Source organism: Eublepharis macularius, chromosome 5, assembly GCF_028583425.1.
Source record: "Eublepharis macularius isolate TG4126 chromosome 5, MPM_Emac_v1.0, whole genome shotgun sequence".
Classification (NCBI taxonomy): domain Eukaryota; kingdom Metazoa; phylum Chordata; class Lepidosauria; order Squamata; family Eublepharidae; genus Eublepharis; species Eublepharis macularius.
In genome coordinates this window covers 132,558,153-132,581,690 of record NC_072794.1, presented here as the reverse complement: position 1 = coordinate 132,581,690, position 23,538 = coordinate 132,558,153, and the positions used below count along the sequence as shown (strand labels likewise).

The 23,538-nt window shown below is 40.5% G+C and overlaps 2 protein-coding genes across 4 annotated transcripts in view; one reads left to right on the top strand and one right to left on the bottom strand.

The window, feature by feature from the left end:
- Window positions 1-19,443, top strand: part of TRPC4AP (transient receptor potential cation channel subfamily C member 4 associated protein) — a 28,250-nt gene extending 8,807 nt beyond the window's left edge. The window contains exons 4-19 of one of the 2 annotated variants that reach the window (XM_054980152.1): window positions 2,745-2,802; window positions 3,427-3,482; window positions 6,070-6,198; window positions 7,333-7,534; window positions 7,811-7,999; window positions 8,734-8,876; window positions 9,045-9,176; window positions 9,440-9,498; window positions 10,921-11,022; window positions 12,484-12,567; window positions 12,963-13,053; window positions 13,400-13,540; window positions 13,628-13,736; window positions 15,357-15,469; window positions 15,577-15,783; window positions 16,782-19,443. In XM_054980152.1, the coding sequence (XP_054836127.1) occupies window positions 2,745-2,802; window positions 3,427-3,482; window positions 6,070-6,198; window positions 7,333-7,534; window positions 7,811-7,999; window positions 8,734-8,876; window positions 9,045-9,176; window positions 9,440-9,498; window positions 10,921-11,022; window positions 12,484-12,567; window positions 12,963-13,053; window positions 13,400-13,540; window positions 13,628-13,736; window positions 15,357-15,469; window positions 15,577-15,783; window positions 16,782-16,919 (1,953 nt within the window). In that variant the 3' untranslated portion in view covers window positions 16,920-19,443. Of the gene's footprint in view, window positions 1-2,744; window positions 2,803-3,426; window positions 3,483-6,069; window positions 6,199-7,332; window positions 7,535-7,810; window positions 8,000-8,733; window positions 8,877-9,044; window positions 9,177-9,439; window positions 9,499-10,920; window positions 11,023-12,483; window positions 12,568-12,962; window positions 13,054-13,399; window positions 13,737-15,356; window positions 15,470-15,576; window positions 15,784-16,781 lie in introns of both variants that reach the window. The other variant, XM_054980150.1, reaches the window with a different exon arrangement.
- A 3,756-nt stretch (window positions 19,444-23,199) lies between these two features.
- The window catches only part of MYH7B (myosin heavy chain 7B), a 64,945-nt gene continuing 64,606 nt past the window's right edge, over window positions 23,200-23,538 (bottom strand). Inside the window, exon 43 of one of the 2 annotated variants that reach the window (XM_054980149.1) lies at window positions 23,200-23,322. In XM_054980149.1, the coding sequence (XP_054836124.1) occupies window positions 23,320-23,322 (3 nt within the window). In that variant the 3' untranslated portion in view covers window positions 23,200-23,319. The remainder of the gene's footprint in view (window positions 23,323-23,538) is intronic. The other variant, XM_054980148.1, reaches the window with a different exon arrangement.

Genomic DNA, 23,538 nt, shown 5'->3' with positions numbered 1-23,538 from the left:
AGCTCCTAGAAGCTGTGACTAACCCAAGGTCACCCAGCTGGCTTAGTGGAGGAGTGGGGAATCAAACTCAGTTCTCCAGATTAGAGTCCCGTGCTCTTAACCACTACACCAAACTGGCCTTTAGGATGTCTCCTTCAGTGCTAGGAATGCTGAAAGTGGCCCATTTCAAAAGCTGTTCACAGTCCTTCAGCATGCTCTTTTTAGAAATATAGCCACCATATCACTTGGATAACCACTAAATGAAAAAGAGAAGGGTGCAAAAGGCAGGATAAGGGTGCCATAACACTTTCAAATCCACAGATCAACACTTAAAATATAAGTAAAACCATTCTATTTCTACTCTATCCCTTTAATTATGAGCTTCATTTTGCCAGAATTTAGTAGAACAAGATTACAGTCCACTTGCATCTTAGAGACCAACTAGATTTCTAGAGTATGAGCTTTAGAGAGTTAAAGCTCCCTTTCTCTTCTTCCTTGCAAGTTTCGTCCATTCCCGCCTTGTCTCGCCTTTCTGACAGTATGGTGGAGGGGGTGGTGTCTGGCAACTACTAACTGGAATAGTAGCTGGAAGAAGGAGAGAAGCTGGAGAGTAGGTGTGAGCTGTTTAGTGCATGGAAAAGCGAGAGGAGAGAAAGGTGTGTGCAAGCACGCACTCAGTCTCAGTGCTTCTCCTTAAGGAGCCCAACCTCTTGCCCAGCCCCCTGCAGTGCCTCCCTGCCCTCAATCTGCTGTAGGAGTTGTATTGCACTGAACTATTTGCTACCCACCTTGTTACCAAATCTGCCACCTTTCCACATCTCCTCAATCCGCTCCTGCCCCCAACTCTTTCTCAATCTCTCGGGCCAGTCGTGGATGGATCATTATACTACGTAAATTTGGATTTGTGGGTCATCATACCGACAAGTTTGGGAACCACTGGTATAAATAACATTGTTCAGCTACCAAGTGTATAGTCTTCTTTTGCATGTTTTATCATCAGAAACCTTTAACATTAACATAACAATCCCTTTGGTTAACAATATTGACTTGGTAACTGGATCCCTTTTTATATATAGTACAGATGAAATGCTTTATGAACATAATAAATGGTCTTGGATGTACCCAACTAAAGATTAGATATAAACTAAACACAAAATCACAGATCAAGGTTTGGGAAGCTGCTTGTTTATCTTCCAAGATAAATTTAGAGTAGTCTCATCTATTTTATTCATAAGAAATCTTCATACTGTGGTTTGGAACTGTTAATAGCTTAGTTCCATAATTTCAGGTTAAAACATGGAACTGCCTACTATAACAGTCTTTCAAATCATCTTCCAGATTCACTAGGAAGTCATGAAGATCTTTGTCTGTATTTCCCACATATGGCACTTTCAGACTATGAACAGTGGTTTGATTAAAATACTGTCTCCGGATAACCTACTAGCAACAGATTGTGTTTAACTAGGTCATAGTTTATTTTATTTAAATATTATCTTCCATTCTGGGGACTCAAAGCAGCTTACAAAATGAAATACACAAAACAAAATACAGTGTAAATAATGCCATACAACCTAGCAGTTCTCCAGTAATCCTTGGACCAGGTGAAAGGCCGTAGGGCTATTCTGGGCTGGGGCTGATTCTGCTTCCATGGTTGGGAGCACAGGTTAAGAGCCTTGAGCCCTTTGACCTTTGCTCTTCAGCTTGTGCCAAATGCTTCAGCTGCTTAAATGTTCCCTTCCATTTTAAACTGGCTGCATTTTCACCTTCTGCACACTGATACTTTTCAAATTGTTATGATAAAAAACACAGCAAGTACTATCCAAATTCCTGGTCAGAAGAGGTTCAGTGTCTGGTCCTGTGAATTACTGTATAGCGGTAGTAGAATGTTGGATTGGATGCTGTGTTCCACTGTTAATGGAAGAAAGAGTGGCCCTGCTTCTTGCTCTGGGACCACAGCAGCTTTTTGGTATCTTTGTGCCAATGAATAGACAAAGGTAGTGACTCCTACAAGTCTCAGCAATGTGTTGGGGTCTTTTCCAAGGAGAGGTGGTATCCAGTAGCATGGTTCCAGTTATCTATGCGGAATGCTCATTGAACTGCTGCAGTCCAACTTTCATTATGGAATGTTTATCTGTATGACATACTTTCTTCCTACAATAGTTTGCTGTTCTCTCCAATTCATACCCCCTTATTTGTGTCTTGAAGACTCAGCAATTGGCAGGGAGGGAAGGAGAGAGTATATAAGGGAGGAATTAATTTAGTAGAAGTATATTTTAGAAGTATATTTTTATTGTTTTGTGTCAGTTTGACATATGTAAAGCATATTGAACTTCTGCCTGTGTATTTTCTTGCAGTGTTTATATGCCCAATGCATTTTTGTATCTTGTGTCAATAAAATGGGAGTGGGGGGTTGGGGGAGCCTGCACTGCCAACATCAAGGTCAGTAGCTTCTGTGTGTAAAAGTGGCATTATTGTCACTTCAGTGAAGTTTTTGTCTCTTAAATATCTGTTCATATGACTATTGTTGGGAACGGAAGACATTCAAAACACTCCTGTAGACATCAAAATATTGTGTAGACTTTTTCTTGAAATATAATGCCTTGTAGAAAAGCATCATAAGAGAAAAGGGGTACAAGATTTTTTTTGTGGTACAGAAATAGCTGGGGAGGTTAGCTGCTCGCTGAAAAATGCCAATAAATCAGTTGACGTTAATGTTGCATTATGTTCATACTGAGTTTAATCAGGTATATCTCTAATATCCACAGCTACTAGTAGAAATACTTATGAGACCAACACTTACTACACAGAAAAAGAAACAGAAGAGTAAGTAACCTATTCCGTTTCAAAGCCTTGTTTCGGCTCTTGTAGTCTTCTATCTTGCTATGGAAACTAGCTGACAGTACAGGTGTAGATGGCACTTCATACTGTGCATATTCTTGAGCATATATGAACATTCAGCAATAAAATGTTCATGGCGTTCTAGAGGGCAAAATCTAAATTGAAGGCAATGTTTTTATGCAGGTTTTAGAAAACAATTGAAAAGAAGTCAGTACATAAATTTCTTATTTGAGAAATAATCCAACATATCTTCATATTTCTATTTTTTCTGTGTTTTGAGCTAATTTCAGAACAGGAGTATCACAGCAGGGGTACTACAAAATAAATACTTTTTTGTCTACCGGTTGTGGACTGATTTGTATAAGCAATTAAAATAGAAATGCCTTGAACAATATTGCTTATATTTACTATTTAGCCTTGATTCTAATTTCCCTAATAACTGATATCATTCATGTGTAGCTTGCTCAGTAGTTATGCCATTAACTTCAAGCTGTTGAAATTTAACAGCAGGGATGCTTGCCATTTATTACTCTTGCATGTGCAAAGCAGAATTGTGAATTCAGACATGTTGATAGTTCAGAAAGTAGTAACTGGTGTTTTCTTTTGCAGTAAGTGATGACCTTATTAAGGATTGTTTAAGCATATTGTACAACACTTGCATATGTGTAAGTAATATTCTATGTTTATTTTATTTATGTCATTTATAGTCCACCTTTCTCATTGAGACTCAAGGCAGATTACACAGTGTGAGATTAGTATAGTCAATTTCAAGGACATTTCCATAAACAATGCCATAGGGTAAATAAACACAATTTTACAAAGACATAGCATTTAGTAAGAATCCAATACAGAGTTGAAGAAATGCTGAAACAGAACACAAGCAATTCTAGGGCTGACATTAGACCACATGAAGCACAAGTAGCTCATAGGAGCACATATTTAAGACAACCGGTAGTACATAAGGCAACATAGTAGTGAAGTCTGTGGTCCTTAACTCATTAGTGAAGCATCTGAGAGCCCCTCCCTACAATACAAACGCCTTTATGAATAATAATAATGTTCTAGCCAGTCTCCTGATTTTATTATGGAGCTAAATTTGTTTTGGCTCAGGCTAAAAATATCCTGAAGTGGAAAGTACTAAAATAACAACTTGGATCTTTAATATTCCTGGTGGTAAAACATCTACTGCATTTTGCATATTGTGGTGAATCAACAAATCTGTTTGATTCTTGTTTTTATTTTTTCTAAACAGCTTTTTATGAGCAGTTCTTTACTAGTCATTGCTGAAGTATTTTGAGTACTTAGTAAAGCAGTGGCTTGCTGTGGGCTTTTGAAAATATTTGTTCCCTGTTCAGTTATTTAGCTAAAATAAAACAAAACCTGAGGAAATTTTCTGGGATGAGATGGTTCACTTTGTTAAAACTGAAACATTTGAAAAAGTTGTACATACCTTTTTTTGCAAATTAACCTTACTTAGAGCTACTTTTATCCGGTTACATTTAATACTGAGACATCATAAAAAAAGTTTAAATTCATGTGTGCAAATATACAAAAATCTAAATCTAAACGTGGTATTTTCTGCCAGTCACTGAATTATATGTGCTGACAAGATTATTAGTCTCTGCTGCTGTTGCTTGACTCCTTTTACAGTTCTGTAAACTTCTGAATACAGTTCAATATTCTGACCAGATGAGATTGTTTAAAAATCTGTTTGCTTCTACATTTCTTATAATCAGACTACAGCTGCTACATGACAGCAGCCCAACTGTGCTTACTGAGAATTTTGATGATTATTCACATATAGGTAAAGAGAGATGAAGGAGTTTGCAGGGACAAAAGAGCTACTAGTCAGTCTCCACTTACCTCTTTTCTTGTTGGTTCCTGGAAGTTAGTTGTAAGCAAAGGGCATGCATAGATAAACCACAGCCGGAGAAAGGTGGCCTGTGTGATATTCAAAGATCATTAAGAGATCTAGTGGAATTCTTAACAGGCAGAGCTGTGCTACTGTCATGCAGTGAGCATAATGTAGAGGCTCGCTCTTATTTTACGGCTGCTGCATGGGATGTTGTTTAGGAATCTTCTGAATTTAAATTTAAAAGGAAAAGGAAAGCACTGGAAGGTATTAGGTGGCATTACTAGTCTTGCACACACTCCCCATCACTACGGGCAAGGGCAGCCTTGATTTAATCTGTGCTTTAAATAGTAAACTGTTTGGCATCTGTATGGGTGCTACTCACTGGCGAGGTAGGGTCTCAGCCTACTCTGGGTTCCCCATGTATACAGAGAAATAATTGACCAAAAGTCTGAAGATTGAACATGTTCCAGAAGGGAAAGAACCATTGAGAGCAGCTAAGTCAGTAAAAGAGAGAAGAGGAGAAATCAACCTGCTGAAGCCATCCCTGGGAGTTTCCTGAATCCTGGAAAGGGGGATTTTGAGGTCTTGGGCTTATATTCTGAGATTTGCCTTCCCTGCAATCCTCACAGGTGGAGAGATAAAATTTCCAGAAAATCTTAGGCCATGGGGAAACACTTGATAGTTTTCTGGGTTTCAGGGGGATGGGTTGAAATTTGGAGGAAAATCAAGTTATATTGTTTTCTAATGCTGTAGATTGTCTTACGTCATATGTTTTTATACTATACATTGTTAGTAGAATCTTGTCTTTAAAAAGCATTGCATTGATTCCGAAAGAGAAAAATATTTCATAGGAGGTTTTTTTGCTGGTGTGCCCCAGATTTTCCGTTAAAAAACCAAGTCTAGGGAGAGAGATATAGGGAAAACCAGGGTTTTTTTCCACGAATTTTTTCTGGGTCCTCACATCTCTACTTACAGGCCCCCACCTTAAGAACAGCCCTAACTGGAACCATCTAGTCCTGTTTCCGTCTCGAGGCCCCTTCTTGTGCTGTCCTTAACTGCCTGGCAACTTAGTGACTGGAATATGTGGGAAACTATCAGCATCCCATTCCTTCACCCGCGCATTGAGTACAGCTGCATCAGAGTGCAGAACTGAGGTTTAATTCTGCATTTGTTATAGTTTGCTCCACAAAATCCTTTAATTTTCCTCTCTTTTTTGTTGTCTTCTCAAGAGCTACCACAGGGCATTGTTTTAAAAAAAAATTAGAGCTCTGAGTATCTTGTGCTTCTCCTGGAACATGACCCACTGATAACTAAACAGTACAGTTAACTAATTCATGAGTTACTTGTCTTGCAGTATCAACTTTTTCTCACATGTACGTGCACTCCTCTCCTTGCAGACCGAAGGAGTCACTAAGCGATTGGCTGAAAGAAATGATTTTGTGTTGTTCCTGTTTACGTTGATGACAAACAAAAAGACGTTCCTGCAAACAGCCACCCTTATTGAAGATATCCTGGGCGTGAAAAAGGTTTGTCAGTAGCCCTAGATTTCTGATTATCTTGGAAAGCTGTTAAATGGCTGCTGGAAGATAGATCTGCATTCTGTTAAGTAATTGTGAGAAAAACTTAAGTGAAAATACATATTACTTTTGTGTAGTTCATTTGTCAGTTTGGGAAGATAGTGATGTAATTGTAAGCTGGGTTCATCTTCTAATCTTTGGGATAGAACAGCTATGTACCAGTAAATCAGCGCATAACTTGGTTCATCCCACATCCAATTATTACGTGGTGGGGGGATTGCTCAGAACATAATGAGCTCCAACCCAGTGGAATTGCTCTTTGACAGGAGGTGGAGCTGTAAACCAAACAGCTGAAAAAGAGAAATCAGAGCCTTTCCCTTTCTTCTTGCTCTGATGAAGCATCCAAACCAAAGGCTTCTGGAGCTGTTGCAGTTGTGTTGCAGGGAGCTGAAGCTAGAGTATCCTACTTAATTGCAAGAGGCTGAATTAGAAAATGCTGCTGAAGCCTGTGCACTCATCGCTCTTCTAATTCAGCTTCTTGCAATGAACCAGGACCTTTCTTGTCTAGATGCTCACTGATTTGTTGCTGAGGTTGTAATGTCTGCTACAAGCACAACTCTGGCATGATGCAGAAAAGCAATCTTGCCCTGAAAATCACAAGCTGACCTTGTGATGTTCTTTCTGGCCTCAGATACTAATTTTACCTTCAGGTTACTTTTTGCCTTCAACCTCAAGCAAAACTTTCTCTTTAAAATAAATTTATTTAGCACTAGAGTTACATCAGTGGAACATGTTAAATACCCCATTTATAGCAGTATCCAGGACCTTCAAGGAAGCAAAAAAACCCAAAACTTAAGGAAGGGTGAAATCCTTCCTGTCACTAGTGATGTTCACTACTGAAAGCCATTTTCCTTGGGTTTGTATTGGAACAGATATACAACCCTATATGATTGTGTGCAAAATTCATTAATTAGTCTAGGGAAAATATTTGTGTTAAACTCTGTTAATGTGTTCCCTGAGTGGTAAACTTTAGAGGTTATTGTCTTTCTAAATATGCAAGAATGTTGGAAAGATTAGAATTATTTATGATGAGAAATATTTGTTCACTAGCAATCAGCATACCAATTTGTATCTCCTTTTTAGGAAATGATTCAGCTAGAGGATATTCCAAATCTCTCCAACCTAGTATCTAGCTTTGATCAACAGCAGCTTGCTAATTTCTGCAGGATCCTTGCAGTTACAATTTCGGAGCTTGACACAGGCAGTGACGACAAACATACGCTACTTGCAAAAAATGCTCAACAGAAAAAGAACTTGGGTCCTTCTCGAGCAGAAATGAATCAAGGTACAGCATTCCATTCCTGCCATGAATCGTTCCAATCAAGGACTCTCAAAAGCTTGGTTGGAGGGGATGAGAACATGTGTAGCAACTGGGTTTAAAACTGTTCAGAAAGCATTGGGATGGAAAGAGGGGTAGCTTTGGTTATCATCTCTCAAAAACCGGGCAGAACCAGCAGTTGAAAGCCATTCTGAAATCTCCATGCACCTTGCTTGACAGTGCTCTACTAATACTTAAATTTAGCATTTTGAAGTAATTACCTTGTTTTGTTTCCTTTCATAGCTACTCTCCTTGATATACCAGGCTTCATTGAGCGATTATGTAAGCTAGCAACAAGAAAAGTGTCTGAATCAACAGGAAATTCTAGCTTTCTTCAGGAGCTGGAGGAGTGGTATACTTGGCTAGACAATGCACTTGTTCTTGATGCACTAATGCGTGTAGCAGATGAGGAGACAGAGCAAAGCAGCACAGGTACCTCCTTTGAATCTGCTAGCATTATCACTTATAGATTTTTCTTATATGGACTGCCATCAGTTTTTAACATTTATCATTTAATGATATCATGGTAAATGAGGGTGAAGACAAAATCTCTAACTTACTACCATTCAGTAACTATGCTTGCTGATGTATGTTCAGGAAATTCAATACCTCTGTATTATACCTACTTTCCTTAGGGTCACTTCACACGCTGTATGAACTGTGTGTACATGCAGCGTTCCTTGTACCATGAGACAATCCTATCTGTCTGTCTTTGGGTCTGATGCTGATTTGTGTACCACCCGTAACTGGCCATGAGTCTTTGTAATTGTAGCACGTAATTTAAAAAGAATGGCTATGGCTCTTGCCTTGTAATGGGACATAACAAGCATGCGAGATAGTGTGTGCCCACAAACTTCTTACTGTACTTAAAATGTTCACTTTCTCAGCTGGGAGGGATGTTAGATGAATCTGGTTGGGCCTTCCTGTGCATTATTTGCATTTTAATGCTAAAATGCAAACATAAGCAGCAGTCCCTAGAAAAGCTGGGACAGTGTTGCAAAGGGAATCTTTGTGGCCATGTTGTCCCTTTCGGACAGAGTGGGCCATTTCTACTATCATGAGCAAATGAACCAGCTTTCTGTATTCCAGCCCCTTTTTTTGGTACGTTTGATAACTATTATTGACCCTTCTGTGAAGCCTTTCAAGCTACAATTTGTTTCTTTCAGAATCTTCAGATGAGAGTGGATTCGCAAACACGTCAACAAGGAATCAGCTTCCACAGTCCATGAAGATTATGCATGAGATCATGTACAAGTTGGAAGTGTTGTATGTGCTCTGTGTGCTTTTAATGGGCAGGCAAAGGAATCAGGTGAGTATCGGTTCTTAAATGTTCATTGTGTGCAGTTCAGCTGCCTCTGTGTTTGCAAGCAAGCAAGCAAACCTTTATTAGCATATATAAAATATAAAAATTTGAAAGTGTTTGCAAGATGACTGAAGCTACAGAGGTGACTGTTTAACACAACCTTTGTTTGTCTAGGTCCACAAAATGATTGCAGAATTTAAATTGATCCCTGGCCTTAATAATTTGTTTGACAAATTGATTTGGCGGAAACATTCAGCATCAGCCCTTGTTTTACATGGGCATAATCAAAACTGCGACTGTAGCCCGGTGAGTACCCTTAAGGTTATACCCTAAGAATAGGTCACATTCTGAAGTGTGCAGAAGACCATTAACTCTGAGACCAGATGTGCATTGCTTCTGAACTGTCCTTTTCAGCTGTTTTGAGCTGTTATTCTGATTGCTGCCAGCAATCTCATTCTCCCTAAATGCTTTAGCTATCTTTTAAAGGACTATGTGTGGTGACCCCCCATACAGCTGCTAATAGCTTCTGATATTATTTATAAAAGAATTCTTGAACCTTTCTTTCGCAGGATATTACCTTGAAGATTCAGTTTCTGCGGCTACTTCAGAGTTTTAGCGATCATCATGAGTGAGTATAGATGTTTGCCATATATGTAGTGTTGCTCTAAGTGCTTGAGGTAATATAGATACTCCTGAAAAGACACAGACAGGAGTCTCAGTTGCCTTCAGTTAGTCCTAAATGTTACTTTGTCAGGTAGAAAGATGAGGGGGTACCCACGTCTGTCATTTATACAGGGGCACCTGTCCATCATAATGTGTGTACAGCTGCAGCTTGGCAAGTATCGTTTCATAAGTAGGAGCACTGCACACCTCATGATCATAAGACAAGCAGTATTTCTAAGCTTTTGGTACAATCAAATTGCATTGTATAAATATATCCTAAATGATCAATAACTGTGTTTAATAAACATTGACTTCTTCGCTGTTGTAGCTGTAACTGCTACTACAGTTTCAGCTACACTAGTGGAAGTGGAGCGTACGATGCATGCCAGTTACAGTTCCTATCTTTAGCAATAAATAGAGCATCTTGTATCTTCCGTAGACTAGGGCTTTGAGGCCTATATGACTCAGTTTCTTGTTATCTTTCTGCTGCTTGCCTGGGTCACAAATATAGCTGGAGACCTGCAAATTGCATAGAAATTTGCATAGAAAGTGGGAGAAGCTCCTCTTAACCATTGGAGAACAATTTTCAGTGACTCACTAGGGAGCATCTTCAGCAGTGGTACACTCTTAACCATACTTTTCTTCCCTTTTGAATTCTTAGCTTTCAAAGCAGACAGCAATCAACTTTGCAGGTCTCATATGTTTGAAAATAGGATATAGACAGGGGGGCTTTGTAGACTGGGAGGAGAAATCCCATCTCCCTCTGTCCCGGCTCCATTTTCCCTACCCTGGCTACTCACTCACCCACCCACCTGTTCTTCTCTGCCAGTATAGTGAAGAGTGGGGAGATGGTGGTATGCAGGGGAAACACCTCTAACTTCCCTTCACCTTTGCTCCTAGTGTCTGTTGCCATCACGTTTTCTTACAGACATTACTTGTTCCATTTTGGCTTTAGACAAACCTCCACGATTATCTTTAAACACTTCAGATATTTTTGCAAATCCTGGATTTGTTCCAGATTTACAGAAGCCTGTGTCCTATCTCTGTATATTCCTGTTGTGCATACTTTTTAACCTCTGATGGGAGAGGGGAGGAGACCTGACTGTTAGATAATAATAACAGCATGCTTATATACTGCTCTTCTAGACAGATTAGTTCCCCATCCAGAGCAGTGAACACGGTCAATGTTGTTATTATCCCCACAATACATCTAGGCTGCTCGGACTGAGAAGAGTGACTTACCCAAGGCCACCTACTGAGCTCAAGGCAGCAGTGGGATTCAGATCAGCCGAGTGCTGATTCATAGCCCAACCACTTAACCACTATGCATGAAAGAACCAGACAGATGTATCAGTCAGCTCAGTCTGTCTGTTTTCTTTTATAATAGGAACAAGTATCTGCTTTTAAACAGCCAGGAGCTTAATGAATTGAGTGCAATCTCCCTCAAAGCCAATATCCCCGAAGTAGATGCAGTTGTCAACACAGACAGGTAAAGGGCATGCTATTCTTATTCTTCCTGAAATGGCCATTTGCATGTGTTAAAATTTAGCAGACCTGATGTGCTTCAAGAATTTCTCTAGGAACTTGGTTAGTGTTTTCAAATGTAGTAAAGCTATCAGGGAGCTGCCCTCATTATGGTAACTGTGTATTTTGAGTAGCCCACCAGCTATATATGGTGACTCTGTTGGCATTCCTTTATGACCTGTCCCCTGCTCTTCTGAAGCCACATTCCTGACCCTTTTGTGATAACAGCTTCACAGCTGTTGTAAATTTGAGTTTTCAGTCACTGAACTTGGCCAGTGTGCAGTAGAGAGTGAGTATAGGTGATGCTGCTGCAGAAATTACCAGCGTTAGATCCCTTGCCCTCTAATGAAGCTTCCTGAGAGCTGATATGTACATATGTACATGAGAGTATGTAGGAAATGTGAAACCATATCAGTAATTTAAAAAAAAAAAGCATAAACGATAAATACACTCTGTATACTTATACCTGCTCATATATTTTTTACATCCAAACTGGGTTTTTGGTTACTTAGCAAATACTATTGCTGCTGCTGCACATTCTCTGTTTCTGAACAGAGTCTGTCTGATTCTTTTTATTCCCTTCTTTTTTTTGAGACATGGGGCACAGTTCCCTCTCAGGACTCCGAGCTTCATCTTCTTCATGGAAGAACAGATTAAGCTTGTAGTCGCGTACTGGCAAATAAACTAATTCTGCAGCTGATACCACTGAAAGATTGTAAATATAGAGAGACAAGAGAATCCTGGATTTCCAGTTCTGAGCATTCAAGGGACTGGCTGTTTCTCATCTGTCTAGTGAAGCTTTTGCTTTTAGATTGGCAGCTCCTCTCCCATGGATGAGCCAAGTAGGCTGACCTAGTCATAGGGCCTATGCAATTGTGCTTCCTTTGAGCAACATACATTGTACTCTTGCTAAACAGGAACTGCTCACTCTCGCTCTCATATAATTGCATCTTCTTTGTAGTATGGTGCCTTACTTAGAACATAGAAGTGTTTCTATGTTGACCCCGCAGAATGTTTTATTGGACCAACTTCTGTAGTAAAGAATGCAAGTGTTCAGCTTATACCCTTCCATTGCATTGGATTGAGAACTGAAAGTGTATCTGTATAAGGAGAGATCGGAGGCACTATCTTATTTTCAAATTCATTTAAGAATAGGGGGTTGGCTTGGGATCCAAGATCTTCTTTTGTTAAAGCAACTTTTAGAATTGCTGTAGTAAAATATATAATTGAGAAATTACAGCACCTGCCAAATATTGGCACGATAGCTGTGTGGGATTTGGCCAAAGTGAATAATAGAGATGCTGACATACTCCTGCTGCTTAATTGTTGCTATTTAGAACCAAGCAATAAATCTATGAAAACTTTCCTTGGACACTTTACAATGTAGCCAGTGGCTTACTCATTATAACTTTGCTCCATATTTTAGAAGTTTAGTCTGTGATGGGAAAAGAGGGTTGCTGACCAGACTGCTACAGGTAATGAAGAAGGAACCAGCAGAATCCTCATTCAGGTGAGTTCTGTTCTTGTTATATTAAGCATAGGTGCTATTCTGAGAGAACTTGATCTTTTGAGCTCAGCTTCACTACCTGCTATTAGACAGCTTCTTTTTTTTTATTTATATCTGAAATAGAGAAAAACATGGAGACAAATGGAACCAAGATTCCTTCACTCCATGGTGCATCTATCCTTCCCTATGGCCTTTAAAGTGGATTTATCTCCATAAGCAATCTAGTTGTCCAACTAGAATCCAAAGATTCTCCACCTGCAGCCAGAGCTTTGTAAAAGAGAGTATAGATCTTGTTGATTCAGAGTTAAGCATGGATAATGGATTGCTCAGTTTTTAAAATTTCTAAGTATCCAGAAATTCCTTGCTTATCAAGCTTTTCATTCTGTTCCGCGTCCCAGGTTTTGGCAAGCAAGGGCAGTTGAGAGTTTCTTACGAGGTGCTACTTCCTATGCAGATCAGATGTTCCTGCTAAAAAGAGGGCTGCTAGAGGTAATGCTTGCTTTTAGCACAAGTATATGAAACCAGCTTTTTACACTCTAATTTTATGTCCAGAAACTGCTTGTAAACTGGACTTTTAATGAGTTGGTCAGTACTACAGTATGAGATGGAGAATTTTGGGTTTTGCCTAAATTTTTGAAAGTTGTCCCTTTACTGTGCCTTCATAACTCTGATTCCACACTTATAAAATGTTAGATTGATTCTCTGTCAAATTATAGCACTCCTTTGAACTAGCTTGAGAATCAGTCACTTTACTGCTGACATGTAAGAAAACATGAAGGTTAGTTCTCAAAGCATGAGTTCGTTTTAAATTTATGGTAACATTTTTCCTTGCCAGCATATTCTCTATTGCATAGTTGACAGTGAGTGCAAATCACGAGATGTCCTTCAGAGTTACTTTGATCTTTTGGGGGAATTAATGAAATTCAACATAGATGCTTTCAAGAGATTCAACAAGTACATCAATACTGATGAAAAGGTAAAACCAAAACCCCAGTTTCAAATGAAAATCTCAGCGCTGTATACTGAACAGAGCCTGATCTCTCCATTTTTCTTTCCTTTCAAGTTTCAGATATTTTTGCACCAGATCAACAGTTCACTCGTTGATTCCAACATGCTGGTTCGTTGCATTACTTTGTCTCTGGACCGATTTGAGAGCCAGTCAGATATTAAAGGTAATAGAGTGCTCATTTATTTGGAGCCAAGTTTTGGCTTAAAAATGTGTGTCTAAGGCTTATCAAACGACTACCCTCATGTGATGGCTGCTGAAAACCCTTCCGAAATTGCTGGGTATATTGACTCCTTGAAAGCAGTTAGTAGGTTGTGTGCTGTTGCTCTTATGCATGACATTGAATTCTTTGCATATTCAAATGCTGGCATACATTGGGCATGTTTGAAGATAGGGAGCCAACATATCCAGCAATTTCAAGAGAATCTCCAGCAGCCATCATATGCCCAGTGGTTGTGTGAACTGGCCATAAGAAATGAGCCTTGATTCTCTGGTTGAGCACCAGTTATTACTGCTGAAGGTGTTGCTGTCTGAAAGGTTTTCGTTGTTCAAAATTTAGTAATTTTGATAAACATTTCAGCTTTCAGTTATGAACTTTTCTCTGTCTGTATAATTACTACATTGTGGATGGAAGTAATCTTAGTTTAGTTTATTATATTTATATCCTGCCGTCCCCACACACAGGCTCAGGGCAGCTCAAAACAATATTTAGATTCAAATTCAAAACACATACTTAAAACCATAACACACAACAATCAATACGTAAGGTGTCAGTGCTCATGTAAGAGGCTGTCCTAGAACTATAAAATGCAAATAGAACAGTTGTTCTTGGATGTCATGTTGGGAACATGGCAGTCAGGGTGGGACATTGTCAGGCCTCAGTCATAGGCTCGGTGGAACATCTCTGTTTTACAGGCCCTGCAGAACTGCAGCAGGGCCCACAGGACCCAGATCTCTATTGTGAGAGAGTTCCACCAGGCCAGTGCCAGGGCTAAAAAAGCCCTGGCCCTAGTCAAGGTTAGCCAGATGTCACTCGAGCCGGGGACCATCAGCAGCTGCACACAAAACTCTCCTGGGAACATATTGGAAGAGGTGGTATTTTGGTCCTAGTCCATTAAGGGCTTTGAACATCAAGACCAAAACTCTGAACCTGATCCAGAATTCAACAGGGAGCCAGTGCATCTGTTATAGTACCAGTTGAATATGTGCCCTAAATGGTGTACTGGTAAGGACACATGCTGCTGCATTCTGGACCAGTTGTAATTTCCAGGTCAGGCCCAAAGGCAACCCTGCATAGAGCAAGTTACAGTAGTCCAGTCTGAAGGTGACTGTTGCATGGATCACTGTTGCTAAGTCCTGGGAGGAGAGATGGCGGGCAAGTTACCGGACCTGCCAAAGACAAAAAAGGCAGGCCTGGCAACTGCCAAGACCTGAGCCTACATTGAAAGTGTGGCATCCAAGGTCACGCCCCACACCATCGACGCAGAAATCAGTTGCACTCCAGACTGGGAGACGGATCCTCCCACTCAACGTTCCATGGCCCAGATACAGGACCTCCTTCAGAGGGTTCAATCTCAGGCACTTCTGTTTCAACCAAGTCACCACAGCCTCCAGTCCCCCGGCCCAGGTATCCGGTGCAACATCTGGTCGGCTATCAACCGATACAGCTGGGTGCCATTAGCATATTGTCTTGGCAATGTCATCTGACTTTTCTGAGGTGATGGTGTAGTGTAGCTTGGTTGTCCAGAATTTTTAGAATCTAACCACTGATTTGTTTTCTTTACAGTTGCAGAAGTCTTATCTGAGTGCCGCCTGCTCTCATACATGTCACAGATAACCATAAGAATGTCATTCCTTTTCCGGCTCATTAATATTATTCATGTACAGACGCTCACACAGGTAAAGAGCAGGTTTTGGGATACAATGGAAATGTTGACACCTAATGCTACTAGTGTTTCGGACTTTAGGGATGCCTACCATGACCTTTATTTTTTTCTTTACTTCAGGAAAATGTTAGTTGTTTGAACACAAGTTTAGTTATTTTAATGCTGGCCCGAAGGAAAGACAAGCTCCCCTTCTATCTGCATAAGCTGCAAGAGATGGAGTACATGGAGAAGTACCCTGGATTCATCCTGAACAACTTCCACAGTCTTCTGCGTTTCTGGCAACAGCATTACCTCAATAAGGACAAAGACAGCACCTGCTTAGAAAACGTATGCCAGCAATTCCATCTCCTTTAGCATTTTATTTATTTAGCATATTTTAATCCTGCTTTTTGCCACAGTGGGCTCTGAAAGTGGTTTGCAAAAATTACTAATACAGTTTAACTAAATTTAAACCAACCAAATCAGTGGGTAAAGAAACAAGTAAAAACCAAAAGGGACACTAAACATCCTAGATTAGGCAAGTCTGTATGCTAAGAGAAAGGCGTTGTCCCCAGAACACAACAATGGTTAGTGTTGGGCGTTCTTACAGTGGATGACCACCAGTTCTGGTACAGTACTTTCTGCCAGAGAAGCACCTACTGTATGCAGTACATGTTAAAGTAGGTATGGGAAGTGCTGTTAGTACTGCATGCAGAATTCCTACATCCTGTGAAATGCTGCTTTCATGTTAAAAAGAAAAACAAGCTGCTTTCTCTTATAGCCATAGTAGGGGAGTGGATCCCACACAGCTCCTTGCTGGCCCAACGATCCGAATAAGCAAATTTTTAAAAACAACCCTTCTCTAAAAATGCATGCTTTATATAACCAGCAGAACTCAGCTTTTCTTGAGATAAAATACTCATTTTTAAATGCTGAGAAATGAGAGAGAAATTCAGAACGGGGTGGGACACTAAATAAAAACATGTTTGGTGAGCGCCTTAAGGCAATCCAATTCTGAGTTGTTATATGGATCACCATACTCTGGTTGTAGGACTACTTAACTCTGAAAGAAACAGATTTTTGTCTTGAATAAAGCAGCTTTTATTGGACCACTTGTGCACATAAGGTGATGTGGCAAGCCTTCAGACAGAATTCCATGTTAAATCTACTTTCAAAAAACTTAGATTCTATTAAATTCTGTTTATTAACCAACTCTGACCATTTACATACTTCCCAAAGCAGGATAGGTGAGATTGTACATGCAAGTATGAATTAATGAAGTACGAGTATCCAAATACAGCTAAGTTTCAGAGGCAGAAATTGACTCTTGTTTTTCCCCTTTACAGAGTTCATGTATTAGTTTTTCCTACTGGAAAGAGACTGTATCTATACTGCTGAGTCCAGATCAGACATCACCTTGTGCCATAGTTAGCTACATTGACAAGGCATACATGGACATCGACAGAGATTTCACCGAGGAGTGAGGTTACAGCTTCCAAAGAACTATTCTTCAGAGGGAATCTTGCAGGCAGTGGTTTTTCAGGGATACACTGTGTACTGTGTTCGCCAGCTTGGAACCGTGGAATGTTACCACATTTACTTTTTTCTCCCCAGTCCCTCCCAGCAATTTTTGAAGAACAAGACTTCTCAAACTTCCGGGGCAGCATATTCAGGGATGTTCATGTTCTGTAAAGAATTGTCTGCTAAAAGCCTGGCCTTTCCTGCTCAGTATGGCTAGAATCTTTTGAGCTTGGTAGATGGATGGGATTCTTCAGACATGAAGTTGTTAGCTGTGGCACTTCTTCCCAGTTCATCAGAATTAGGTTTTTAAAGCACAGACAACTCTTTGGGCATCCGTACTCAAGCAGACCAGTTTTATGGCCACAATGAATGCACACCAGCCACACTCAAGCCACCATTGAAGGGTATTTTATGCTTTTCTTTGTATTGAGATTTAGAATTGATTGTGTTGGGGGCTTTATGATTTTTTTAAGATTCTTGGAGGTAATAGCTCTTCATCTCTTTGCAAAACTATCTTGGAATTGTTCCCTCCTCATCTGTATCCAGACCTATTTTGTTTTGTTGTGGGTACTGCATTCAGAAGTATCTCTGTTCCTGCTCTCCGTTCTGTGGAAATCTTTTGTCTCCAACTGATTTTTACAGTGTTGTCTAGAACAGATATACATCATGCTGATGGAATTAGTCTGAGACTTAGCCTTGTCTAGGTGCTAATAAATTTAAAATTTGCTGATTTTCCCCTCTCCTAAACATTGCAGCCTGACCATTTGTTGCTTTCCATAAACCCGCTTTGTCTTGAACAGGAGTCATGCTAACCTGCAGTTCTGGTAATTTAGGGTTAGATTACAGTTGCTAATTAACATCTTTAATTCTGATGTATGTGTTTTTATCCAAATATTAATAGTAACAGGAGCTGTCCATTTTTCATTTTTTTGGTATCGATCTCAGATACTGCCAGCACTATTGGATTAACCTTGAGCTTCACATGCATTGTTCAGCAGATCCTGAGCTTGCTGTAGCAACTGCCGGTATTAAAGCAGGTTACTTGAAGCATGAATGATGTTTGGGGTTTAAAAAAAAAAAACCACCTCTCTGGAGTAAACATTTTGCTGCAATACTGTGCTAAAGCACTTTAAAGGGTCTTAGAAAACATTAGGAACCTTTTCTTTCCCTCAACTTTAATTATTCCAATTGACACTTCTGAAATACTTCTCCTATGCAAAGGAAAGCTTCTACACATCAGGGATTGTGGCATGATTTTCTTTGAGAGGGAAAAATAAATGCAAAGAAATTCACCCTTAGCCCTGCAGATGGCTTTGAGGCATTCACATGAAACTTGTTGGGAATGAGGAGAGTTTGGCCTGCTGTTCCCTCCCCCATCATCTTTGTCCTGCACTGTTTCCTGCACCTTATTTCCAGGTCAAGGTAATGGAGAGAGCATCTGTTTGTACTGGGGTTTGCCACCGACATTTTCTTAATTATTTAAATTGGGAGGGGGGGGACAACTGAAGCCTCCCACATGAAATTAAAAAGTATAATTTTCACATCAAGTCTAATCTCCTTGATTTAAAGAGTCCGAATTGGTTATGCATCTGTTAATGGAATAAAGCAACACTTGCGATGATCCGTTAGTCATCTTTTGCAGTTCACCTGCAAATGGAGGATTAGATGGAAACCGAGGTACAAAGCCTGCTATATTGCAGACTTTGAGAAATATACCAAGTATATGTTTAAACAGCTCTTTGAGAAACTTAGTTCTGCTGTCCTGACTTCACACCACCAGATGCCTGTAATATGCCACTCCCAAACGAGTCCTTAAGTTGGGAGAGACTCTGGCACAAGCAGATTTTACACTTCAAAATAAATACTCAAGAAAGTTTGGATGCTTTTTCAGCAGTTTTAATTATCACATCCATATTGCACTGCCATAAATCTGCAAAGAAAACACTAAAGCCTAATAATTTCCCCTGAATGGTCAGGCTGCTTTTTTATCCATACAACTTGGTTTGAGTGAGACTGATCTCACTAGTGAAAACTGCTTAGCTGCTTCTGGGGGCAGCTCAGTGGTTTCAACCATTGTGCTCTATACAAGTTTGGCATTTATTGGTATCAGCTATTTCAAGGACATGGCTTTGGGACTATTGGACTCAGGCCACACCATTTGCCTTCTAGTTCTCACAAGGAGCTTCTGGGTCTAAGAATTGTCACATCTTCTGTGAAATTTTCTCTGCAAATGTTTAGAGACTGCAGTGAAAAGTTGGATTAAATGCAAATGAACTCTTTTGAAAAGTGATACCCATGAATAACATGTGGCTGGGAGGTTCCTGATGGCTAAGTTGACTTAAGGAATGGCAGAAGAGTGGCCAGCAAATGTTCCTGGAAATTAAAGTCTGTCCAATGGATTGATGTTCATGCTGCTCAGATTAATGCTGATTTACTAACAGCACATAAAATACATTAAATGGTAACTATTAAAGAATTTTATTTTAAAAAAAATGTGTTTGGAAAAATGTCATCCTTTTGGTTACTGAACCTGAATTGTTGTGCTTTGTATTGGAGAGCTCCAGTAGGGTGTATTACTGTATCAAGCAGGACCTTAATCTATAGTGGGCATTTCCATTTGGAGGCTTATAAGTGCTAATAGTTCACACTACTGTGAAGATTTCAGTCTCAACAGGCCCATTGATGGGAATAACTGTGTTCAAGGGAAAGGCTTAGAAGTGCACGCCCAAGACTTTTATTTACACAAGAGGCAGCAGGTGCTGAATTTAATTACATGAAGTTCCACATATTTTGGGGGGGGAAGGATATTCCATCTGGAAACCTGTAACCTGGAAATAGGATGTACCTTTGACAGGAGGGAACTTTCCATGTCCTTCTCCGTTCTCAGTAATGGTCTGCCTTGTGGATGTGTTGCTTGTTTAGCATGTAATACAGGGGACAGGTGTGCAGAACGGGCCAGACGGGGGATCATGTGGACTTAACTATTGCTCTCCTGTGCAGTAAGGAGAAGATTCCCAGAACAGAACTATAATGCTTTCTCTGCTTCTGAACCCTGTACATAGCTTTTAAAAGGACCACAGTCATCTACTAAGACCCTTCTATGTGCATTTTGAGAATCCTATTTTCAGTTGGGGTAACTCCAGCACAAGAACCCTACAAAGATCATATCAGAATCACTGTTCTTCTGGTCATAGATGCAGAGGAGTTAGCCGTGTTAGTCTGCGGTAGCAAAATCAAAAAGAGTCCAGTAGCACCTTTAAGACTAACCAATTTTATTGTAACATAAGCTTTCGAGAATCAAGTTCTCTTCGTCAGATGCCTGATACAGAGACTGGTCAAATACAGAAGAGGAGGAGAGAGAAGAGGCAATTGGGGGGAGGAAGGGGGAGGGTGCAATCAAAACATTCCTTTGCTAGTATATGTAAACATCTCCTTTTAGTGTGTGTATCAGGTACCAGGCCCTGCAACAGACCCAGATGCCAGCTCTGCTCCTATATCTACCCAGGGAATACAATTACAGGACCCAATGGCCTCAACTACACTGTCTCTGGCTCTTACAGCTGCTCATCCTCCAATCTGATATATGCCCTCGTGCCAACAATGTCCTTCTGCTCTGTACATTGGACAAACCAGCCAACCTCTACGCAAAAGAATAAATGGACACAAATCTGACATTAGAAATGGAAACATCCAGAAACCAGTGGGAGAACACTTCAATCTACCAGGACATTCCATCAAAGACTTAAAGGTCACTGTAGTTCAACAGAAACCTTTCAAAAACAAAATCCAACGGGAGGCTGCTGAACTGGAATTCATATGCAAATTTGACTCTGTCAAGCTGGGACTGAATAGGGACTATGAATGGTTATCACATTACCACAGGTAACAGATTTCCTTTACAGAGATGGGGTCTGGGGGAGCTCAGTGGTACCTGGCGTGGGCTTTCGGGAACCACAGATCTCTTTGTCAGATGCATCTGGCAGGGAGAGCTGTGGTTATCGAAGGCCCATACTGCATTGGAATTGGATGGTCTAGCTGTTTGGCTGCTACAAACTAACAGGGCAAACTCCTTTGAAGCCAACTGATACACTAAAAGGAGATGTTTACATATACTAGCAAAGGAATGTTTTGATTGCACCCTCCCCCTTCCTCCCCCTAATTGCCTCTTCTCTCTCCTCCTCTTCTGTATTTGACCAGTCTCTGTATCAGGCATCTGACGAAGAGAACTTGATTCTCGAAAGCTTATGCTACAATAAAATTGGTTAGTCTTAAAGGTGCTACTGGACTCTTTTTGACTGTTCTTCTGGGCTTTCCTGTCTCTCAGCAGCTATTTCTGGCATTAGGAAAGTGAGTAACTATGCAGGTCTTAAGGAGGCTGCAGTAGGGTGTAGTGGTTAAGAGCATGGGACTCTAATCTGGAGAACTGGGTTTGATTCCCCACTCTTCTGCTTGAAGCCAGCTGGGTGACCTGCGGTCACTCACAGCTTTGGAGCTCTCTTAGTCCCACCCACCTCACAGGGTGATTGTTGTTGTGGGGATAATAATAACATACTTTCTAAACCAGTCTGCATGGGTGTTAAGTTGTCCTGAAGGGTAGTATATAAATCTATTATTATTGTTGTTATTTTATTTTCAGGGGGAGGGAAATTGCATCCTCCTCTCTCTTGTGGCAAAATGAAGTGATTTTGCTCCTGTGAGTTCCACGGCCATGGGAATAAACTTCCTGAAGGGAGGGAGAGACTGCTTGGGGAAAAAGAAAGGCCAGGAAGATCAGAAATGCCTGTGCTGTCCACTGGCAGATCTCAGGATCCAACCTTTTTTGTCTTAATGTCCCAGAACATTATATTGCTATGTTTGATAGTATCTAGCATGATCTGAAGCTTTTCCCAGTTTACCACAGTCATGTGATGTCAGTTGAATTCTTATTTCATCCTTTTGTGCAGTGAGGAGACTCTTACAACATGGTCTTACATACTGTAGAGCAGAACATGAGTGCTTGAGAACTGAGAGTTTCCATGACTCCTGCAGCAAATACTCCCTTTAATGGAGGGGGAGGGGGTGTGCTACGAAAGTGAGATAACAAAGCTGAGGTTGCCAGTTTTCAATAGCAAACAATCCTTGCGTTCAAATCTTCTTTCGTCGCAGTCATGAAATACATTGTTATAACACAAATGCATGCATGCAGCCACTTTTTTGGGATGTTAACCGAATGACGAATGTGTTTGCTAACTGATAGCATAGAAGACACTTTCTACTCTCTGAGCTTGGACTTGCTTTCTAGATTTATATATTGTTGGGCATGGCAAAGCATCCAGTGGTGTGCAACTTGTGGAGGTCTCAGATTTTCACAAGGGAAGACAAGCTTTTCCTTTTTGTCCTGCTTTGAGTGGGAAAGCAGGACTGCTGCTTGCATCTCTTGCTTTTTGGGCCAAGAGGTTGTTTGAAAGAAAAACTGCTCTCCTCTTTTTATCCCCTACTTTCCACCCACCCCAGATCTTGTTTGTGTTAGATTTGGAGTTTCAGGCTCCTAGAAAGTGGAGTGGGTTGAAGCATCCTTGAGGTTTCACTGTTGACAGGTCATCCAGATCCATGAACAGTTCTGCTGCTGTTGGAGCTTCCAACTTCTCCCACTCCACACTGCTGCTGCTGCTGCTGCTGGTTCCTTCAGTTTCATGGAGATGGGAGCTTTGAGCCTGTCTGCTACTAGAACTCCCTCTGGTGGAAAACCAAGGAAGTTCCCTCCCCTGGGTTTCCACTCAGCCTATAATAACTCTTTCTGTAAACCTTCCAAAAAAACCAATTGGCATTCAATTGGATAATTGAACATCCCATCAGTGCATGTCCTCTGTCCAAAATGGAATGAAATACTAGATGTAGCATGAAGGATCATTCTTTGACAGACATCAAGGTCCTGTATTTCCCTTTTTCTAATCACTTTAAATTGTTTTCTAGGTGGATCCTTGACAGTAACCTCCCCCCCGATCTTTTCCCATCTTAGATCATTCCACTGTATGTGTGTGTTCACTCTTCTTTTGAGTTGTGGGGTTTAACTGGATCTCAGCTGTACCATTTCCAAAATAGGGAGTATCTGTGATTTGCTTTCCTCATCCCCACATCTGAAACCTCTACAAGTCCTGCCTCCATCTGTGGGTGGAAAGGAGTCGCCAATCATCACATGACCTCTTGTCTGACAAAACCAATGTTCACATCTCCAGTACTTACAAATGGGTCCGAGCCTTCTGGTCATGAATACTAAGCTTTATTTAGTCACTACAGCAATAGTAATGGCTGTTGCAGCCACTTACATCCATATGCAGGCAAGCATGATGAAGGAAGAGTCGCATCACAACTTCATTCTTCATGCTACTAAGAAAAACACAAAGACTTGATTGAAATTCCATTGCCATATGCAATAGCTTCTTAAGCTCCCCAAACCCTCCCACTTGGCTTGTCTGAGATTTCCTTCAGTTAGTTTGAGCCCTTGGCTGGGCACTTGGCCCATCATGCAAAGACGTTCAGTACTTTATTTAAGCACTGGCTCAAAGCCAATAGATTTGGCCTGCTTGGCTCTTTCCTCAGCAT